At 41.6% G+C, this 23088-nt stretch overlaps 1 protein-coding gene across 1 annotated transcript in view; it reads left to right on the top strand.

Moving 5' to 3' along the window:
• The window catches only part of SF3B3 (splicing factor 3b subunit 3), a 39189-nt gene extending 16615 nt beyond the window's left edge, over positions 1-22574 (top strand). The window contains 19 exon segments of the mRNA XM_033127924.1: positions 2081-2153; positions 7477-7541; positions 7543-7579; positions 7582-7628; positions 7929-8012; positions 8014-8085; positions 8819-8974; positions 9516-9659; positions 12167-12289; positions 13022-13176; positions 14131-14305; positions 15018-15223; positions 15320-15476; positions 16491-16616; positions 19154-19366; positions 19908-20006; positions 20739-20882; positions 21483-21587; positions 21949-22574. Of these exon segments, the coding sequence (XP_032983815.1) occupies positions 2081-2153; positions 7477-7541; positions 7543-7579; positions 7582-7628; positions 7929-8012; positions 8014-8085; positions 8819-8974; positions 9516-9659; positions 12167-12289; positions 13022-13176; positions 14131-14305; positions 15018-15223; positions 15320-15476; positions 16491-16616; positions 19154-19366; positions 19908-20006; positions 20739-20882; positions 21483-21587; positions 21949-22089 (2322 nt within the window). The 3' untranslated portion in view covers positions 22090-22574.
• The last annotated feature ends 514 nt before the right edge of the window (positions 22575-23088 follow it).

Here is a 23088-nt window from a genome sequence, read left to right as displayed (position 1 = left end):
GGCAAACTGTAGACACTCAGAGACCCATTGCCTGTTTTTGTAGGTTTTTATTGGAACATAGCCAAGATGATCTTGGTTTTGAAATCTGGCTCTACCACTTAATAGTTATTATGAGTTTTTGTTTCTTCTTCTGTAAAATGGGCTTAATAATGACACCTGCCTGAAAGGATTGTTGTGTGAATTAGATAATAACAATGTACGTGAAGCACTTAGCTCAAGATCTGGCACACAATAGCTATTCAATAAGTATAACTGTTAATATTGCTATTCCAGGAATTTGACAAATTTTTGACTGTCAAAAATATTCATCAATTCACCAAATTTTGAATGACCCAAACCCAGTTTAGACCAGTATTTCTCGATTAGTTGCTTACTATTCATTGAATTCTATGAAGCATCTCATAAAAGCTAGCAAGCCTCCTAAAATGCATATATGGATTAACAGAAAAATTTGTGTACAGTTTAAGAAATAAAGGATCCAATTAAGAATTGTTTTTGAGTCCCCTGCCCCTACCACTTTTTTCTAATTCAACAAAAAAAATCTTTGTTATATATAAAAACATTTTTTAAATTGTTGAACATTGCTTTGTTCCTGTATGTGTTTTTGAACCTTGTTGTCTAGCTAGATTATGGTCTCAGCTGAACAGGGTCATTGTCAGATACTACGTTTGGTAGAGTGTATAGCATACCTGACATTTACATTTTATTGATGATGTTTCCCAGGATTTTCCTGTACCATGATCAGGTATTTCTGCTATTAGTAAACTAAGAAAAGGATAATGCAATTCATGAATATACTTGAGTTCCTACAAAATAGTTACACCATACAACATATTTAGCTAATTTATTGTCTCTAGGTCATTTAAAAAATGTTTAATAGGGGCCAGCCCGGTGGCTCAGACAGTTGGAGCTCCATGCTCCAACTCCGAAGGCTGCTGGTTCGATTCCCGTATAGGTCAGTGGGCTCTCAACCACAAGGTTGCCAGTTCAACACCTCGAGTCCCGCAAGGGATGGTGGGCTCCGCCCCCTGCAACTAAGTTTGAACACGGCACCTTGAGCTGAGCTGCTGCTGAGCTCCCTGATGGCTTGGTTGGAGCACGTCCTCTCAACCACAAAGTTGCTGGTTTGACTCCCACAAGGGATGGTGGGCTGTGCCCCCTGCAACTAGCAACGGCAACTGGACCTGGAGCTGAGCTGCGCCCTCCACAACTAAGACTGAAAAGACAACAACTTGAAGCTGAACGGCACCCACCACAACTAAGATCGAAAGGACAACAACTTGACTTGGAAAAAAGTCCTGGAAGTACACACTGTTCCCCAATAAAGTCCTGTTCCCCTTCCCCAATAAATCTTAAAAAATATATTTAATAAAATTTTTAATTTAGAATGGTTTTTGATTTATAGAAAATTGCAAGGATAGTACGTAGAGTTCATGTATAACCCACACCCAGTTTCTCTTTCTAGACCATTTGAGTTCATCTTAGATAATCATTTACTCTGTTTGAGGACCTGTGGGACATTCATAGGATTCTTGACTCTGATCTCAAGGAGCATAAAAATTTAATAAGAAGGACAATTCCTCCAATCACTTTTAGAAAAAGTGTTCTAAGGTGGTGATTGTGGTTTTTGTGAGAGCTTGTAGGTGGGAGAGAGAACTGCTAGCCAAGAGGATAAGGGAAGATGTTTCCTAAATATGGCAATTGAATTGGTTCAAGAAGAGAGATGGGATTTGGCTTTGTGGGAGCTAGGGAAAGAAATGGAATGCTAACTCAGATGGCCAGATTCATTTTCACATGCTCTTGTTTTTGAGGAAGAGTGCAGACTTGCCATACCTAAAGAAAACGATTTTGGCTGCAACAACTACCTTCTCAGGTGTTTCATCATTTTTTACTAAAATCTTTCAGGAGTGTTGCGAGTACCACCAGCCATTTTGATTTTTTATGATCTTGACTAGACGGTTACATTCTTTTAATCCAGCGTACAATGTGAGCACTGCCTTTGGGCCTTATCTACTGTAGTTGTAAGCAGGGAGCTGAGTTCATGCTCACTGGATCTGTGGTTTATCTCCTCTTCTGTCAGGTATCGGAAATGGCTGTCTCTGAACTACCCGGTAACCCCAATGCTGTCTGGACAGTGCGCCGGCACATTGAAGGTAAGCAGCCCTTTCCTAACAGTCAAAATGAGGGTCTGGGTGCTATTGACAATAGAAGGCTTAAAAGGCTGCATTCATAATGTTTCTATATCGCTTTATCTAGCACCATATACTAGAAACTTTTTACTGGCCTGATAACATGTTTTTGAGACTCTTCCAGTTAGGATGCCTTCACTTACTACTTTTGGTACACATGGGTAAGGGGTATAGAGGGTGGCTGTTAATATTCAGTACATACACACTTTGATACCATGGAGCTGTCGTGTGGTATTCTCTGACTATATTCACCTTTTAAGACACTGGTTCCATCTGTGTACAAGATACGGTGTGAGGGAAAGTTTTTGCTTTGTTTTTCTTCAACCACGTTCTCTCCTGTGCTGAAACTACAGTGAAATTGACCATGTTACTCTAGGTAGTAAGAGTTGGTAATGCTTGTTAATTAGTCCTGCTTGAGCAGGTGTAGTTGTGCTTAAGGAAAGCAGGTATTGATAGAATGGAACTGGAATTTTAGAGTGAGTGGAAAAGAAAGGGTGGAAGAAAGAGGGAGTCTGAGCTCCTGGATAAAAACGATCACCTCATTCTAAAATTTTGAAAGCTGTATGAAAATGCAAGTAGCACAACAGTAGGAAAGTCTTGTGACAATTGAATTTCAGTCCTTTAGAATAAAACTCAATTCTCATTTACCCTTTGATTTGCTTTTGGGTGTAGGCCATTTCTATTCCTGGACCTCATTTTCCTCTTGTTCCCTCAGGAATGTAGGACTGGTGAGTAAGATCACCCTGGCCAGCATACAGAGCTTTTCTAAGAAAACAGCTGGACTTCTTCCTGGTATTTAGATGTTGTGGTTGTGTGGAACAAATTTAAGGGAGCTGGGAAATGGGTAGGAGGAAAACCTCTTTCTGTTACGATACACATTTGGTGGATTTTGTTTCACGTAGGCATGGGAGTCGAGTCTGAGTTGAGAAGAAAGAAAAAAGTGAATAGAAAATTAGTAGGTTTGTTTTAGCTGAGAAGATAATTATCAAATCATTGGTTTTGAAAGATTTCCCCATTGTGTGTAATGTAGTGATAACTACGCTGGTCGGTGTCGATGGTCATCGTTAGCTTGGTTGCTGTTTCACATTATGGCTCTTGAAAACATTGCCTCGACTGTTTGAATTAGATCCCTAGAGAGGAAACCTAGTGTGCCCCACCTTGTTTGTTTTACTTCTTAAACTTTGTTTTAAAATGGATTTACAAAAACGTTACCCTCATTTTTATGATGAAGGCAGGAAATCACAGGTGGGCTCCCAAGATAGCTCACCAAGGTAATGGCGATTGAAATCTCTGTCTCTTGAATCCCAGTGCTCATCTGACTAACCCTGCGGTGGGAGTCTGTGGTTCTTGCTGGTTTGTTAGGATAAGTTCTGTACTCTCATCCTGCAAGTCTTTCGAGCACCCACCATGTGCTCAGTAACCTCAGAGCAGTTTCCATCTAAAGATGACAAGTATACCAAATTATTGTGTGTTCTGATGTGATGAAAGGCACAGCATGTTGTCAAGCAGGGAGTTAGAGGAGAGGGAATGGGCATATGTTTGAGAATCACGGGAGGCCTTTTGGGCAGTGTGATAAGTTAGTGATAAGCAGTAATGGTGCGTAATGGAACTTGTAGCTGAAAAGTTTTCTCCTCTAAATACCAAATCAAGGAAAAGACTACATGTCGATAAAATTTACCCTCTAGGAACCATAATTTGGGCTATCACCCACGAAACAGGTTAGATTCTTTCTGTTCATTCTCTTTCCGGATACTCCATATTACTATTGCGTGAACATCGCACATACCCACACATGCTGCAGTCTTCCAGGCAATGACTAACCGTGGCTGGTACGTGGTGATGCACACTACCAATACCAAGCCTTTTTTTCTCTTCCACAGGTGGCTGGTGAAGGTGCTGATCACAACAGGTGTGTACCTACTGCTAGGGTCTACCATGGGGTCTCAGAGTGTACCCAGGGAGAGGGACTTACGCAAAATGTTGAGGCTGCCCTGAGGGCATCAGGGGTACTTTGTAGTTGAATGTTAACGTGCATAATGATGCACGCCCACCTGCCTGTATATTAAAAGGTCTGGGGCAGGAATCAGCTTGTCTTATTTTCTCCCACAGAATGTGGAAAATATGACTGATTTGTTTTTTGCTAAGCTGAAAGAACCTGTAGCTACAAAACCTTAGCTTCATATTCTCCCTGGAGTTGTACGTTCCAGGTGTACTTATTCAAAGATTCAGGCCCTGGAGGAAAGCCCCTCCCCGCCTTTTGAGTGTAATCTGAGTCAAGACAAGCACTGAGTGTTTTGACTATAAAATGAGAATGAGATAGTGGGGGCTTAACCCATCTGGATGATCACTTACTTTATCCGTGGGAGTGGGCTGCTTGTTGAGCCTCAGATACCAAGGTAGAGAAAAGAATACAGCATCCCTCTGCGGTGCTTCAGCAGTGCTCAGACAGAAGTCCTATTAACTGAGACAAAAATGCACTCTGGTACCCTAATAAATTCTTCACTGAAGTATGAATTAGTGTCCTTTTATATGAAACTTAACCCCTGGGAAAGGGCAACATAGGTACTGTTCGTAGCCATTTACCTGGACTGAAGCTTGGTTTTGTTCTGAAAGCCAACTTTTTAACCTATAACCTTAAGACACAAGAACAACTCATCTGCGGCAGGTTCTCCTTGATATAAAATTGGAAAGGGTGGAAGTTACAGTGTGCTTAGTACTCATAAGGTAATGGATATTTTGAGGAAATCTGTGATGTTAAGCTGCTTTTCAGGTACAGTCATTGCTCTACTGCTTGTTCAGTTGCCCAGCAAATGTTGAATCGCCCTATTTAAGTCCACTGAGCACTCTATTTTTATCTAATAAGCAGTCTGGGGGAGTGGAAGAGAAGAACCCAGGAAGCTCTCCTTCCTCCCTCCCCCCATTCTCTCTCTTGCATGTAAGTTAAGAGTTATATGATCTCTTCTGGAAGCGCCCTTTTCCTCCTGACTGAAGGAAGAATCGGAAGTCCTGGCCAGTTAGAGCCCTTCGTTGTTTGGCTTTAATTTGCTCTGGCACAGCTTTTTAAGGTATTAGGTTTCAGTAATGAGAACGTGGGAAAAGACACAATATTCATGTAATGCTAAAATTAAATAATTCCTGTTTGTTTTTACATACCAGGAATTTTCCAGTTCAAAAACAGAGAGCTGGCCTAAAGCTTCTGAGTTTGGTGTCGTGTACAGACTGACTGGTTTTGTTGTATGCTATTAAGATACCCATTTCAGCAATATATGGATGATGTATTATAGAATTGTACAGTTGAAACCTTATAATTTTATTAACCAATGTCACCCCAATAGATTTAATTTAAAAAAAAAAAACCATTTCAGGGACAACTATGTCCTTACTCATATTTTATGAATGTGAGCAATGTGATCTTATAAATCCATTTTATAAGGTATCACCAAAGCATTTGATACATGGTTGACTGTTTAAAATAATCTGAAACCAACTATATGCTTATCTAGGGTTACTCCTTATGATTTGGAAATTGAACCCTTACTCTGGATTCCTGGTGTAGCTATTAGATTATACCATTGGGGAAGATCTTTGACCTTTACCTTTCAGCTACCCGGTCAGTACACACACCTGTTGGTAATTGAAACAAAGTTTTGCAAAACAGTACTTACCTTTGTGTGTGAAGCAGTTTCATACATCACATTTATTTCCTTACATTTCTGTTTAAAAATGCTGATTGCAAGCAAATTGATTTTATGTCCTGCTAATGGGTCACAACACTACTACGGTAGACCACAGCAACAATACATCTTCACTGGGGTTTTCCTCCCCTTTTTGTTATGAAGAACACTGATTCTCCGGAACTAATCCGGTAATCTTCATTCAGCTGAACCACCTTTGGAACATTCAAAACTGAAACTGTCCTTGATTATGGCTTGTGGGGATCAGCCTTATGACACTGATCTCTGACAAAGGCTCAGACACACAGGATTCTACAGCTGCTTCACCTAAGAGTGAGGTAGCCACTTCCAACTTAGTGCCTTGTCCACCTGTCATTCTGTCCCTCGGTTACCTGATTTCTGTGTGAGAAGGACAGAGGGGGGAATTGATAGCGACAATTCAAATGCAAAGTAGGAATATCTCAACTCTTTAAAAAAACATGCTTTTATTCAGCATATATCAAGCTTTCTGCCTAACATTGCAGGATGTGGGATACACGCAGAGAGCTCTTTTATGTTGTGGGGTGGAGTGTAACTGTGGGAGCTGCCTGAGAACCGGAGAAACTTTTGAGGTGGCCTGTATATTTCAAGTCCTCTGACCTTGAGAAACTCCTTAGTATTTGTTTATCCAACTACATTTCATTAAACGAAAACCAAATCCTGATACGATTGCTTATGATCACTGAACAGTTGTAGTTTTAAATAATGAAAAAACGGGAAAGGTCAAGGACTGACAATATAAACAGTCCGCCCTCCCCCACTTCCTGGTTATCTAGTGTTCTTCAGTCGTTCCTATTGGGACATTCTAGGATTTTCAGTTTCTAACCTTAGAGTGACTTAGTCTCATGGATGCTTAAGTAATCTGTTTTATTCATTAGGTCTTGTGTTCCCACATAAGCTTTATTCGGAAGAAGCTGGGGACCTTCCCTAGTTATAAGGAATATCTTTTAACAATAGCCTGTAATTGGCATCCAGGACAAGTAAGTTTAGCTTCAGTATATGCCGGGGCTGCCAAAGAAATGTATACAAGTGGGCACTTTGGTCAGCGTTGCTCAACAGTTTGCCATAATCAGAAGTGCTGGATGCTGATGGTAACCACTTTGAGCACCGTCTTGTAATTGCAGAAGTCAAACATGACTTGTATTCATCTTTTGTTATCGGTATATATTGAGTATTAAAATTATAATAATTTTTTTCTTTCTCAAAATATGTATACATGTTTTTGGCACCCTCTGTATATAAATGTCTTTCAAAATTTTCTCATGCCTCTGATTCCCTTGCTTTGTCTTTTTGCATTTTTCAGCAAATGTCTCAAGAAAATAACTCATTTTCAGTTATTAGAGGTGGGCATATCTACTCAATGTATTTAGGCATTTAAGGAAGCAAAGTGTATCTGTAGGCTCTTAGGACCCTCAGTTATCTTCTCGGATCATCCTGTGCTGTTTCTCACGTGACTATGTGAGATGACTACACATATCTTGGAAGGTTTCTTTAAGAGAAAACGTAGTGTTTCTCATTTGGCTTTGTAACTGATGAGTTCTTAGCTAACCTACTCCTTCTCTTTCCTCTTACAGATGAGTTTGATGCCTACATCATTGTGTCTTTCGTGAATGCCACACTTGTGTTGTCTATTGGAGAGGACTGTGGAAGAAGTGACTGACTCTGGGTTCCTGGGCACCACCCAACCTTGTCCTGCTCCTTGTTAGGAGATGACGCCTTGGTGCAGGTGAGGATTCGCAGAGTCGCTTATACCTGCTTACCCGACTTTATTCTTTCTTTCTTCTTTTTGTGGTGTAGGCTGCTATGTTGATGTTAATAAGCTTTGAACTTCTTTGAAGTGGATGTTGCAAGTCATGAACTTTTCTTTAAGTTGACTTTGCCTGGGGCCTATTAACTTTTGTCATCGACACGACTGGTGCTTCAAATGCAGTGGCTGCAGATCTGACAAGACAGATTGATAGGTGTGGGGATCAGTGGTGAGTGATGAGTCTGATTGCTAAAGTTAGGTTTCCTTGTGTTATTCCAGGTGTATCCTGATGGCATTCGGCACATACGAGCAGACAAGAGAGTCAATGAGTGGAAGACCCCCGGAAAGAAAACAATTGTGAAGGTGTGCAGTGAACCAGCGACAAGTGGTGATTGCTCTGACAGGAGGAGAGCTGGTCTATTTTGAGATGGATCCCGTATGTTATTTTATCATTCACTGTGGGACTTACTGTAGGGTCCAGAGGTAGAGGTGGACCTGATTGTAGTCCAGGTAGCGAGAATATATTCACAAGAAAGAGAATTGGGGAGGGTAAGTGTCATAAGCCAGTTTGGCCCTTTACAGGGGAGTAGGGGGTCGGTAAGTTCATGTCAGTTCCAACTGGAGCTGCTTCTGCCCTTCACACTCTACTTTTCCACCAAGTATTTGCCATAGGTTTAATTTCTAAAATCTGAATCCATTTCAGAAATTTTTTTTTTTGCTTTTCTGTATGGAGGGATATTAAGTATACCTAATTATCATGTTCTTCGGAAGTCTGTGGGTGTGGCCAACTTACATAGTCTAGCTCTACCCATGCTGAGATTACTTTGTCCTTAACTTCCATATTTGAATTTTCTTTTACTCAAAGTACTCTCATGAACACATAAATAGTTTTATATATTCCCATTTCCTGACAGCTAGGTTGGCTTAGAACATATGTGGTGCATTGTACTTGGCCAAGGTCTTTTGATTCTCTTCTCAGTAATTTTGCTTGCTGTTAGCCTGTAAAGTTCAGTTTTGGCTCCTCAAGTAGAGAAATTCTTGGTCATTGATTATAGTAAGGGGAGTGAGAGGAAGCAAAAAGTAACTTAACAGTCTCCGTTCCTTCCCCGCCCCAGGGTTTGGGGGAGAGTTGGCGTGGTTTGTAACCTCTCTTGTTTTCTCTCCTGCAGTCAGGCCAGCTGAATGAGTACACAGAGCGGAAGGAGATGTCAGCAGATGTGGTATGCATGAGTCTGGCCAACGTGCCTCCTGGAGAGCAGCGGTCTCGCTTCCTGGCTGTGGGGCTAGTGGACAACACTGTCAGAATCATCTCCCTGGACCCTTCAGTGAGTGTCACCCTCCATTTCAAGGGTCTTCCAGTTGGAACCTGAGCACCTGGCACACTCTTGGTCTGTCTCTGAGATCAGCTGGGCTGGACCCTGAAATCTACACCTGCTGCATTTGGATATCGTAGCAGCACGTTTCAGGAGTCTTCTGCAGTGCTTTAAAGATGCTGATTGGAGACTAAATACTTCCTTGGCTTAAGCCTTGACTCTCTTTTGTAGTTTAAAAAAAAAAAATCCCAAGACTGTTTTTACAGGAAAGGACTTGGACTGGCTCCAGGGCCTTAGATGAGTTTTAGTGGAGGTGCCGTTTGCTTATGTACTTTTATCCTGCTCTCCACTTTGACAAAAAGAGGGAAGCATGATCTACCGAGCTTATTGTAAGTTTGATTTGACTAGTAACCCAATACCCATTTTGAACTCCTCAGGTTTTCCCTGTGCACAGAAAACTGTTCTTCACTCCTAGAATTTGATTTCCCTGGGTAGGTTTTTTCCCCAGAATTGGTCACTTCCCGTGTTTTATTCTTTTCTCTTTCCCCTTTAGGACTGTTTGCAACCTCTGAGCATGCAGGCTCTCCCAGCCCAGCCTGAATCCTTGTGTATTGTGGAGATGGGTGGGACTGAGAAGCAGGATGAGCTGGGTGAGAGGGGCTCTATTGGCTTCCTGTACCTGAATATTGGGTTACAGGTAAGAAATTGATGTGCATATTGTTGGTGTCAGGCCCTCTATAGGTTTCATGCACTCCTTTGTTCAATCTGGGCATTTTCTGTGCTCCTGGTTTCAGGTACCATTCATTGGACACACTGCTCTATGTTCCCCTTTTCTCAGCTTGAATTAGAACAAATAAGGCCTAGAAAAAGTATTCTCATAAAGAGTGATAAAAATGCTTTGTTACTGCTCTGGGTCAGAACTAGGTGGGGTCTTCATGAGTCACATGTAGTTCTCACGATATGCTGTTTTTGAAACTAACATGTCACAGTTCATAATGGGCTCCATTAGCAGTAGAGGACCCCTAGGTGTTCCCTGTTGTCAAAGCTGCTGAGCTCTTTGGAGCCTGCAAGACTTAAGGATCAGATGGTGCCAGGGTTTTTGACCACATACTTTTCATTTTCCTTAATGATTATGTACTCAGATATGTACATAATCTAGCTCAAGTGCTTTTTGCTTTTTAATTTTACTTCCTAATGTAGAAATTCTCAAACATGCCTGGAAGTTAGACTAATACAACGAACCTTCGTGTACCTATCACCAGTTTGAACAGTACCGACTTTGACTATTCTTGTTTGATCTATTCCCCCTCTTTTTCCTGGAGTATTTTAAAGCAAATCAACAATGTTAAATCATTTCATCTATAAATACTTGAGAATAGCTTTCCTCTGGTATGTGGGCTTTTTTAAAGGCCTTAATATTGTGCCCAGTAAACTTTTTTTTTTTTTTTTTTGTGCCCAGTAAACTTTTAACAATAATTCCTTAATATCTGCTGCCTTGTCCATGTTCCAATATTTTTTCCCCCAAAAAATGTCTTTACATTTGGTTCTACTCAGGATCTACATAAAGCTGTGCAATTTGCATCTGCTTGACCTTTTTATGTTTCTTTTAATAACTGTTCCATCCCTTTTTTTATTTTTTAAGAGACCAGATCATTTGTCTTGTAGAATTTCCCACCTTCTGGATTTGGCAGTCATTTCTTTTGTGTGTTTAATGTTCCTCTAGCCTCTATTTTCTGCAGACTAGTCGGTAGATCTAGACCATGCTATTCATTAAAAATGCAACGCAAGCCACATATGTAATTGAAATTTTCCAACAGCTACAAAAAAGGTACAGATGAAGTTAATTTTAGTGTTTTATTTAATCCAGTATTAAAAATGTTATTTTAATTTGTAATCAGTTTAAAAATTAGTAAGATTTTTTTTTTTTCCTTTTGGACTCTTTGAAATCTGGTATTTTGTATTTTATATGTAACACCTCTCATATCTGATGAGCTACATGTAGCTTGCTGACTATATAGTATTGGATAGCACAGACTTAGCAGTTGATTAGGTTTGGATTTAATATTTGTGTGTATGCGTGGGGGACAAGAATATTTCATAGGTTGTTCTATTAACATCACATCAGGAGGCATATAATATCTGGTTGACCCAATTTCGGTGACGTTAAAATGTTTCTATCTAAATTACCTGTTTTAAAGCTCTGCATCAACAGCCATTGATACACATTGCCTAGATTCATTATGTCATTGGGAGTTGGGAAATGATTTTCTATTTCGTACTGTATTTCATTAGCTGGAACTTTTCTCTAAAGACAAAATTTGCTTCATATATTTGTTCACCCTGAAATATAGTTTCATATAGGGAAAGGATAAATACTTCATTTTTTCCCCTTTTGCTCACTTATTTTCAGAATAAGGAGTTGGTGCCATAGCAATATCCACTGAGGACCGATGAAGTGGGTTTTTTTAAGTAACATGAACTTGCAGATTTTTTACATATTTGTGCGTCGAACTACTGTGTCTTCCCCCCCACCTCCCTACTACCCCCTGGATGCTAAATTGCTTCATTTTCAATGAGTGAGAGTTCCCTTTTGAAATTGGCTCCTTTGAACACGACTTACTATCATTGGGGGGCTTTCTTCCCTCTGGCACAACATAGTGCCCCACACACATCTGGAACATTTTTGCTCCAGACCTGAATTACCGTGTTTCCTCGAAAATAAGACCGGGTCTTATATTACTTTTTGCTCCAAAAGACGCATTAGTGCTTATGTTCAGGGGAAGTCATCCTGAAAAATCATGCTAGGGATTATTTTCGGTTAGGTCTTATTTTCCGGAAAACACTGTAGCTGTTTCCTTAGGAGTCTTGTTATTTTTAGGGGAAATGGTATTTAGAGATAACAGTAGGACTGGTTGTTTTTAACTGTGCATATATTTTAAAATTTGAAATTACAAAGAATTTAGCATACATAGTAAAAAAAATTTTTATGATATACAGTGAAAAATAATTGCTTTTCACTTAGTAAATGTTCAGTAACTATTTGAGTTAGTGATTTAGTGAGAGGATGAATGAATGTCTGGCTGATTATTAGGATATTCTTTAAACCAAGTCATTTCCTTCCATCTGCTCTGAACTTACTATATAAAGTGGCCAAGGCAATTTCCATTATAGGTAGGCTTAATTCACTCCTCTCCTTTTTATTAGAATGGTGTGCTGCTCAGAACTGTCCTGGACCCTGTCACTGGGGATCTGTCTGACACCCGCACTAGGTACCTGGGGTCCCGTCCTGTGAAACTCTTTCGTGTCCGGATGCAAGGCCAGGAAGCAGTAAGTAATGAAAGGGGGCAATCAGCATGTTTGGATGTTTGTGGCATCAGCTGAGATAAATCCCTTTGGTATATGCTTTATTTTTGTTAATTCACCAGTATGTAGTTAGCTTTACATTAGCTCTTCTTTGGTTATTTTGTTTTCTCCATGTGGGAAGTCTTGTGTTCCTTAATCCAGAGCTGCTTCACTTGTGTTCCGTGGCATTGTGCCATGATATGGTTATAGGTAAGTTGGGATATTGATCCCGTCAGCCCTCAGGCTGGGCAAATGGAGCAGACTGAGAGTTAGTGGGATACCTCTTATCTAGGGTACCACTTACCCTTCAACAACCTTGTATCAGTATCATGGTTTACTATGTAATGTGAAAGAGGTCCTTTATAGCTAAGAAAATTAGTGTTTCTGGGTACTGTGCTAGTTCTTTACTTGTTACTGCATTTAATCCTTGCAACTATCCAGCTTTGTGACAGGATTCCCATTTTGCACATGGGGAAACAGGCTCAGAGAGATTGAATGATTAGTCTAGGTCATATGGCTAGTAGCCCATACTTGAAGCAAATAGTAAGTCAAACTGTCTCTTCTCTAGGCCATTTTCTTAAGGTAAAAAGTTTTTAGGTTTCTAAAATTCATTGGGATATTCTGCAGTCTTAAGTTTGGGGATAGGTAGGATATTTGCCCAGCATGCTGTGTTTGAGTTTTTCCAAGCTTATTGGAGGTGTTTTTTTCTTCCCTCAGGTATTGGCCATGTCAAGCCGCTCATGGTTGAGCTATTCTTACCAATCTCGTTTCCATCTCACCCCCCTGTCTTATGAGACCCTGGAATTTGCATCTGGCTTTGCCTCTGAACAGTGTCCTGAGGGCATTGTGGCCATCTCCACCAACACCCTGAGGTGAGAGTCCCACAGTTGAAGCCCAGCTGGAAGCCTTTTTGCCAAAGGCTTGGACTGGCAAAGAGCCTACTCTTTATCATGGGGCTAGTGTGTTGCAATTGAAACTTTCATTTGGCTCAGGATTTAACTACCTGGTAGCCAAGTTTTGGTGTTCCGAATTTTAGCTTCTGTTTAGACTTTCAGGGCCAGGTTTTAATACTTAGCAGTATAGTTGAATCGTTTTGGTTCTTGTTTTCCAGGGCATTGCTTAGTTTTAGAGCAGGATCATGCATAACCTTTTCTTACTCTGTCTTGTCATTTGCAGTGTTGCATCTTAAATTTTAACCTCAATATAAATTATGTAGGCTTTTTGCAGGTTGACAGACTATAGTTTATGCTGATAATGTTGAAGTGAGCAATACATATTACAAGCTGGGAAATAAACTATGCAGTTTGACTTTCTCAAGTTTTTGTTGTTTTTCTTCTTAAGTATTTTAATGCCACCCGTGTTGTTGATGTCCTGGTTATAACTATTGGCTTTTCACAATGGATTCATGGATTTCATGAAACTTACGTGATTTTCATTCAGAAGGGCACACCACCAACAGCACCGATACCACATATGTTCAGGAATTGCATTTCCTCACAATAAATTAGGAATTGGTGCTCTCTATTTCGGGGTTTGTCAGTAATAAAATAAAAAAATTCCTTTGAGCGTTTCAATGTGGGTTTCACTGGTGAAAACTGGAATTGTCATGAACATTGGTAGGCTGTTGCTGAAGTAGGAGGGCCCTTCCCAATCTCCTTGTCTCCTGTGCAGAATCTTCTGTATCAGAAGTCTGTTGTTTCATGTTGCCCAATGCAAATATTAAAGCTCTTAGGATTGATGTGTTTGCTATGACCGCTCATAGACCATTTCAACACCAGTTTCAAGGTTCTGAGTGAGTGACCTATTAACTCCCTTCCTTTTTACAGGATTTTGGCGTTAGAGAAGCTGGGTGCCGTCTTCAATCAAGTGGCCTTCCCACTGCAGTACACACCCAGGAAATTCGTCATCCACCCTGAGAGTAACAACCTTATCATCATTGAGACTGACCACAATGCCTACACCGAGGCTACAAAAGCCCAGAGGAAGCAGCAGATGGCAGAGGTGATGACACTGACCTTCGGGGCTCACGTATACGGTGTTTGTGCGAAAATGTGTTGAAAAGTTTAAAACCCTGTAATTTGGGTTATTCTTTGTTAATATTTAAAGATCCAGGTCCTTTTCAGGTCCTTCAGGCAGAGCCCTTTGCCAAAGTCCATGGTTTTAGAGGCTTTCTTGTGATTCAGGACTAATGCACTGGGCTGGGTTTATTCAGTATGTACCTCCCTGTCTGGAACAATTCTTCAGTCCTGGAGCTTCCAAAACAGTCTGTTACATGTTTCCTGGATTCGGGCCCAAAGGAGATAGCTTTCAGATTCCCCACAACACTAGTTACTTCCAGAAATCATTTCCTAGCAAAAAAAAAAAAACAAGGAGCCCCAACCATGTAGACAAATAGTCTTAGCAAGGGAAATCAGATGGCTTAGGCAGAAGAATGGTGTTTTCATTTTTGTTTCTCATGACCAGTCAGCTGGTGTTAGTTCCTTTTTGCATTAAAAAACCGTACCTGTTTTCCCCTTTAGTCATCTTCCCTCTTCCTCTTGTCTGTGTACCTCTCCTTTTAATCTTCATTTTTGGAAATTCTGGTTTTGGTCGACAGACTTTGCTACTTTAATATATTATGAGCTGCCCCTAGAGGTGTTCTTGCTATTTACCCACTTTTTACCCGGCACCCACTTCTGAACACACCAACTCTGACTTGGTTTTTTGGATTTAGGAAATGGTGGAAGCAGCAGGGGAGGATGAGCGGGAGCTAGCTGCAGAGATGGCAGCAGCATTCCTCAATGAAAACCTCCCTGAGTCCATTTTTGGAGCTCCTAAGGCGGGCAATGGGCAGTGGGCGTCTGTGATCCGAGTGATGAATCCTATTCAGGGTAACACACTGGACCTTGTTCAGCTGGAACAGAATGAGGCTGCTTTTAGGTAAGGAGTCCAGGACATTCAGGATTTTTGGGAACTGCAGTGGGAATTCTTTGGGCTATGGCTAACGTCTGACTCCTGCTTTTTTTCTCTATGCAGTGTGGCCGTTTGCAGGTTTTCCAACACTGGTGATGACTGGTATGTGCTGGTGGGTGTGGCCAAAGACCTGATACTGAACCCCCGATCCGTAGCAGGGGGCTTTGTCTATACCTACAAGCTTGTGAACAATGGGGAAAAACTGGAGTATTTGCACAAGGTAGGAATTAGCCAGTGGTTCTACTGGAATTTAGGTTGTCCTGCTAGACTCTCTGACATTTGCTTAAGTTAGGGGTCAGGTCTTTTGGTGACCATTTTGGGAACCAATTCGTTGATTCTGATCCATCTTTTGGTGGCACATGGACCATGCTACTGGCGCTTTCATGCTTCAGTGAAACTGGCTAGTGAGCTCCACAGAAAGCCTGTGTGCTGACCACCCACAATGGAGGAATAGGTGCACACTGAATTGGCCCCTTGTTTGTTGGTTTTACTAACGTTTTTGATTGCAAAAATTTGTGATCAAAATTCAACAGTTTAAAGTACTAGTATTCTTTGGGTAGTTGCTATTGTTTATTGGTTACAGAGTTTCCTTTTGGAAAGGTGAAGAGTTCTGGGGTTGGATGATAGTGATGGTTGTACAACAATGTGAATATACTTAATGCTACTGAATTGTATACTTAAAAATGGTTAAATGGTAAATTTTGTGTTGTGTATATTTTACCACAGTTTGAAAACTAAAGAAAATATTCTTGTTCTCTCCTCTACACAGATAGCCTTCCCACAAGCGGAATGTTTTTTAGGAAATAATTATTTCACAGACCCTTCTTTGTGCTAAACTCATTGTGTCTCCCTTACAATTAAGATGTCACTTGTCAGTAGTACTCCTTTCACATTCCTCCACAAACTAGTCACTTCTCAGATACTGAGGCTTCACTAATAGTGGCGCCAGATGAATTTTCATGGGCTCTGAGTGTTCAGGCACCAGGACTTCTTTTAACTTGCGGCATTGATCCACTTGCTGGGTGAAATAAATGCAGCATGTGGGACCTGTTCACCCAAACACACTGTTTCATAGAAACTTGTATGTGTGGTTTATTTCTTTGATGAGCAAAAGATGATTACTTGTTATCTGTCTTCCTGACAGATGCCTGTTGAAAGCATTTTGGGTCGAGGAGGTGGGGCTAGCATATGGCTGTATGTTCTATAGCTACATTATCTGCTTTTCCTCTCACAGACTCCAGTGGAAGAGGTCCCTGCTGCCATTGCTCCATTCCAGGGTAGGGTGTTGATTGGTGTGGGGAAGCTTCTGCGTGTCTATGACCTGGGAAAGAAGAAGTTACTCCGAAAATGTGAGAACAAGGTAAATATGGTAGAATGCCCAAGCTCTAGCTAGTGAGGAAAGAGGAAACCGTTGGTAAGGTTGTGGGCAGTTAATTATTAAAATCAGGTCTTTACTAGGACCTTGTTGTAGTCACTGAATTCCAGGCTCTGAGTTAGGCCCTTGAGACTTGAGAAGGGCAGGAGGAGATGAGTTTCTTGACTTCTTCAATCTAAGAACCAGAGTTCTGTCCTGCCTGCTTCTATACGTAATTTAATTGTGAGAATTAGGCATATATTTGCTCCATAGGCATACCTTATTTTGTTGCACTTTGCAGATACTGCTGTTTTCACAAATTGAATGTTTGTAGCAACCCTGTGTGGAGGAAATCTATCCAATCCATTTTTCTAACAGCATTTGAACATTTTTATGTCTCTGTCATGTTTTGGTAATTCTCGCAATATTTGAACTTTTTCATTATTGTTATGGTAATCTGTGACCAGTGATCTTGATGTTACTATTGTCATTGTTTTGGGGCCCCACGAACCATGCCCATGTAAGACAGCTAACTTAATTGATAAACATTGTGTGTGTTCTTATTACTCCACCGATTGGCCATTCCCCCGTCTCTATCCCTCTCCTCAGGCCTCTATTCCATGAGACATGACGATGTTGAAATTAGGCCAATTAATAACCCTACAATGGCTGCTTAAATGTTCAAGTGAAAGGCAGAGTTGCATCTCTCGCTTTGACGCAAATGCTAGAAATGATTAAGCTTAGTGATGAAGGCATGTTGAAAACCGAAATAAGCTGAAAGTTAGGCCTCTTGACACCAAACAGCCAAGTTGTGAATGCAAAGTAAAAGTTCTTGAAGGAAATTAAAAATACTACTCCAGTGAACAAATGATAAGAATGTGAAACAGTTATGCTGATATGGAGAAAGTTTTAGTGGTCTGGATAGAAGATCAAACCAGCCACAACATTCCCTTCAGCCAAAGCCTGATCCAGAGCAAGACCCTAACCCTTTATAATTTAGTGAAAGCTATGAGAGGTGAGAAAACTTCAGAAGAAAACATTCGAAGCTAGCACAGGTTGGTTTATGAGGTTCAAGGAAAGCAGCCGCCTCCATAAAAGTGCAAGATGAAGCGGCAAGTATTGCTGTAGAAGCTGCAGCAAGTTATCCAGAAGATCTAGCTAAGATAATTAAGGTGGCCACAACAGATTTTCAGTGTAGATGAAACAGCCTATTGCAAGAAGATGCCGTCTAAGGCTTTTCATAGCTAGAGAGGGGAAGTCAGTGCCTGGCTTCAAAGGACAGCCTGAATCTTGGCATGGGCTGATGCAGCAGGGAATTGAAGCCAGTCCTCTTCCACCGTTCCCAAAATCCTAGGACCCTTAAGAATTATGCTAAATCTGCTATGTCTCTAAATGGGACAAAAAGGCCTGGGTGATAGCACATCAGTTTACAGCATGGTTTACTGAATATTTGAAGCTCACTGTTGAGATCTGCTCAAAAAAAGATTCCTTTCAAAATATTACTGTTCGTTGACACTGCACCTGGTCACCCAAGAACCCTGATGGAGATGAACAAAACTAATGTCGTTTTCATGCTTCCTAACACAACTCCATTCTGCAGCCCATGGATCATTCTAGATGCCATTAAGAACATTTGTTATTCATGGGAAGAGATCAAAATATCAACATTAACGATGTAGGAGATGTTGATTCCAGCTCTCGTGGATGACTTTGAGGGGTTTAAGACTTCAGTGGAGGAAGTAACTGCAGATAGGGAAAAAGAGCAAGAGAACTAGAATTAGAAGTGGAGCCTGAAGATGTGACTGAATTGCTGCAACTTCATGATAAAACTTTTAACGGATAAGGAGATGCTGCTTATGAATGAGCGAAGAAAGTGGTTTTTTGAGATGGCATCTACTGGTGAGGATGCTGGGAAGACTGTTGAAATGACAGCACAGGATTTAGAAGGTTACATCAACTTAGCTGCTGCAGCAATGGTGTGTTTTAAGAGGATTGACTCCAATTTTGAAAGAAGTTCTACCGCGGGTAAAATGCCATCAAATAGCATTGCATGCTGCAGAGAAATTGTTCGTGAAAGAAAGAGGCAGCTGTTGTGGTCAACTTCCTTTGTCTTACTAAGAAATGGCCACAGCCACTACTGATCAGTCAGCAGTCATCAACATCGAGGCAGGGCCCTCCGCCACCACCAGCAAATAGATTGTGACTCACTGAAGGCTCGGATGACGGTTAGCAGTTTTAGCAATAAAATATTTTAAAATGAAGGTATATAGTTTTTTTAGACATACTGTTATTCACATTTAATAGACTACAATATAGTGTAAATATGCACTGGGAAACCAAAATTCGTGTGACCAAACTTTGTTGTGATAAGTACATTAAAACTATTTTACTCTTTTGGCCGTCTTCAAAGAATTTATTGCTCACTACTGTTCTTTGCTGTGTGCATTCTGCAGACCTTATATAGGTTGCAGTGAGAGAAAGCTGGACTTTCTGTGGGTTCTGAACCTCAAGGTTACACCCATTGCTGTCTTTATTTTTCCCAGCATATCGCCAATTACATCTCTGGGATCCAGACTATTGGGCACAGGGTAATTGTGTCTGATGTCCAAGAAAGTTTCATCTGGGTTCGCTACAAGCGTAATGAGAACCAGCTCATCATCTTTGCCGATGATACCTACCCCCGATGGGTCACTACAGCTAGCCTCCTCGACTATGACACTGTGGCTGGGGCAGACAAGTTTGGCAACATTTGTGTGGTGAGTTGGTGTTAACTGACATTGCAGTGATGTGTAGGAAAGCTGGCTCCGTTTGTGGTAAAGCCAAGGACCCAGGACTATGGATCTCTAATGTGGAAAGTGAGATTGGTATAAAATTCTGTCCTAAGGCTCACTCTAAAAAGAAAACTTTGCGTTTTCTGAGCCTTAACAGTTGTTTTAAATTTTAGCCTGTTTAACCCCCTTCTTCCCCATGGAACATGATTTAATGATAGATTTAGTTTGAGTTCATGTCATACTTATTTTCACTTTTTGCCTGAATTTTGGCTTATCTTTTTAAGCCCTATCTAACTTCTCTTGTTTATGTTCTGTGCTCTGCTATGTCACACCCTTGCTCATGGGCTGATTCTCTTGAGTTTCTCACTCCTCAGAAAGCAGACAGGCAGGAGACTTGGGCCCAGGCCTCTGCCAAAGGCAGTTGCCCATAGGCTTGCTTGCAAGGACCTGGGGCATTTATATTGCTTGGCGATGTAGGTGAGTATGTGCAGGACCCAGCGCTGTGATTTGTGTCACTTACTTGTAGGTGAGGCTCCCACCTAACACCAACGACGAAGTGGACGAGGATCCCACAGGAAACAAAGCCCTGTGGGACCGGGGCTTGCTCAATGGTGCCTCTCAGAAGGTAAGATTCAAAACGGGCCCCAGAGGACCAGCCTGTGTAGTACATTTCCCGTGACCCTCACTGAGGAAACATGAATTATCCACAGTGCACATAATTATGCTGAGTGCGCGCTGTGCATGAAAGTCCCTAACTTGACAGTGTGTATGTAGCCTGTGATGCATGGATGCGAGTTTGACGTAAGGTGACCAAGTCACTATCCCGTTTTTATGACCCTGTAGAATAGAAATTTTTCTGAGACATTTTAGCAGTGTAAAAATCTCCTCAGAACATAGTGAGTTCCTTGAAGAAGATGGTTGCACAGTTCATTCCTGATAACTAACCAGCTCTTCTCTGAGGTGTGTCCTGGGCCCTTCTCTTTCTGTACGGATGTACGTCTATAGTAGAGCACCTCTGGATTTGTAAAAAATAGATTCCTTTTAGAGGGCTAGCCTGGTGTTTGCTCTTGTTTTTAGCATTTTCTGTGGTTTCCTTTTTTTAAATTGTAAACTTGATAATTTAACAAAGAAATTTTAGTTTTAATTGTTTATCAGAAATGATCTAATGTCATCATGTTTGTGAGGGCATTAAGCTCTAAGTAAACGTTAAGGACAGTTTTAAGTATTTTTCAGTTTTAGTAATTTTTGGATTTTAAAAATGGTGAAGTCTGCCCTTTGGGGGCCCTGCTTGCTCTTGGGAATCTAGAACAGGCTCCTGAGGGCCCACACAGTTAACTGGTCTGTTTTTGACTTGCAGGCAGAGGTGATCATGAACTATCACGTGGGGGAGACGGTGCTGTCCCTGCAGAAGACCACGCTGATCCCTGGAGGCTCGGAATCACTTGTCTATACCACCCTGTCAGGAGGGATTGGCATCCTTGTCCCATTCACATCTCACGAGGTGAACGCTCCCATGCTCTTCTGGCTTTTGCCTTCTCAACATGGTTTCTTGTGCCAGATCTGCCTAAGAGGGCAAATCCTTTTGTCCCCACCTGCAACTAGATGTGTTCTGGGAATTTTATAAGGTGACAAGTGCCTGGGGAGATAGGAATCCTGACCCCCACCCCCATCCCCACCAGAAAGCCATTTGTTTTTATATTGGACCAGGGTTTGGTTGTGATGTGGGTATAGGGTTAGAGTCCAAAACCCCAGAAGCAAATCCCACAGACTAGGAATGGTGTGTTGAGGACCGGGGCACTCACTGCCTCCTAGAGCCAACTGTCGGATTGGCTAAGTTTGGTTTCTGGCGGTCCAGCCAAGGAAGCTGGGATCAGGTGTCTGCCTTCACATGCTCTGCAAATACAGGGAGGTTTTCTTTCAGATTTTAGCTATCATGTAGCGGGAAAACCTGTGGTCCTCAGAGGAGTGATTTAGATACTTAACATCTGTTTACATGGTAAAAATCAATGGCTTCTCTGTTCATTGTGTTTCTGGAAATCATAGAATAGTAGCTGCAATCACGTTTTTCTTTTAGTGATAGATTCTTTGTTTTTTCTGCCAGGACCATGACTTCTTCCAGCATGTGGAAATGCACCTGCGGTCTGAGCATCCTCCTCTTTGTGGGCGAGACCACCTCAGCTTCCGTTCCTATTATTTCCCTGTTAAGGTAGGACTTTGTTGGAAATCTGGAGTGAAAGGGGTCATCCTCAGCTCATTTATCCGGTCTTTTCACTCCCTCCCTTAAAAATCTGAACAGTCTGGAATTCAGGAGCATTCAGGGATTGATGGACACAGTAACGGGAGAGAGGGTCATCTCCGGGCAGACCACAGCCAGAGAAAAGCTTTCACCCAATTTTGCTAGTCTGAACTCTGGCTACTAAGGATCAGCTTACAGTAGTGTTCCTGGCTCTGTAAGTGGAGTTCAAGTATTTGTAGGAGAATAAAAGCTTTCCTTGCAGCTGCTGCTCTAGCATGTGACATACTCATTGGGCATCTAAGCTTTTTCTTCTCATTTTTCCACATCTTAGAATGTGATTGATGGAGACCTCTGTGAGCAGTTCAACTCCATGGAGCCCAACAAACAGAAGAATGTCTCTGAAGAACTGGACCGAACCCCACCTGAGGTGTCCAAGAAGCTTGAGGACATCCGGACTCGCTATGCCTTCTGAGCCTTTTTTCCCGTGGGGCCGGTCAGAGACTCTGTGTTTTGTTTTCCCCCACTACCTGGCTCTGAACCCATATGGCAGAAGAACGGTGGCTCATTAATTAAGACTGCAATATTAAAGCTAACAGCTCTTTCCCGTCCACTCTTTTCCTGGAATGACTGGTTTCCCCAAACATTGGCATTGAGAATTGCTATGCTTCTCCCTGCCTGGTACATGATGCATTACCCCAGGTTCTGGTGTGGAATACAATGCCCCGTAGTCCTCAGAGCTTTCCCTGCATTGATATTTCTGGCTCTCATGTCTACTTTTGTACACACCCTTAATTTTTAACTGGTTTTCCTGTAAATATAGTTTTGTACCATGTTTTCTTTGTGGGAGGGAGGGAGGGAGGGGGGCAAGCTGAGGCGGCGACCAGGCTGGATATAGTATAACTCCTGCGTTCTGCCACTCTGGAACCTAACCAGAAATACAAACCTAGTTTTTAAGGTAGCTGGTGTCCATGTGTCTTTTCTAGGGGTGAGAATTAGGGTGGGAGAATTGAGCCTGGGTTGGAGCAGGAAGAACTGAGTATCATTCCATGTTACCTACATGGATTTCTGGCACCCTCTGGCCTCCCACTTCCAGCATTAATGTTTTTTTGGCTTTCTCTAGTCCTTTCTGTTACACAGATGAAACGGGCTCAGTAATAACCATGTGGTCATTCACTCCTCTTCCCATTGGATGTTGAGTAAGGGAGATTGATTTCTTCTCCCCCGTTTCAGCTTCCTTCTACTTTGAGGTCTTAAAGTGAAGGATTTGGCATGAATTCTAGTTGGGTGGTCTTTTAACAGATGCTCCCTTTACTTCTACAGCTCCTGAAATGAATGATCTTTTGCATTTGACTACTAGAAAGGATCAGTAAGTACAGAAGTACCAGATACTAACCTCCCTTGGCAACAAAGTCAGTATATGTGGTACCTATTTAAAGGCACATGGGTAACCGGGGTACCATCTGCAGCAGGC

This window comes from Rhinolophus ferrumequinum, chromosome 15 (assembly GCF_004115265.2).
Source record: "Rhinolophus ferrumequinum isolate MPI-CBG mRhiFer1 chromosome 15, mRhiFer1_v1.p, whole genome shotgun sequence".
NCBI classification, from domain to species: domain Eukaryota; kingdom Metazoa; phylum Chordata; class Mammalia; order Chiroptera; family Rhinolophidae; genus Rhinolophus; species Rhinolophus ferrumequinum.
Note: the sequence above shows the minus strand (reverse complement) of the source record. Positions and strands in the feature narration are given on the sequence as shown.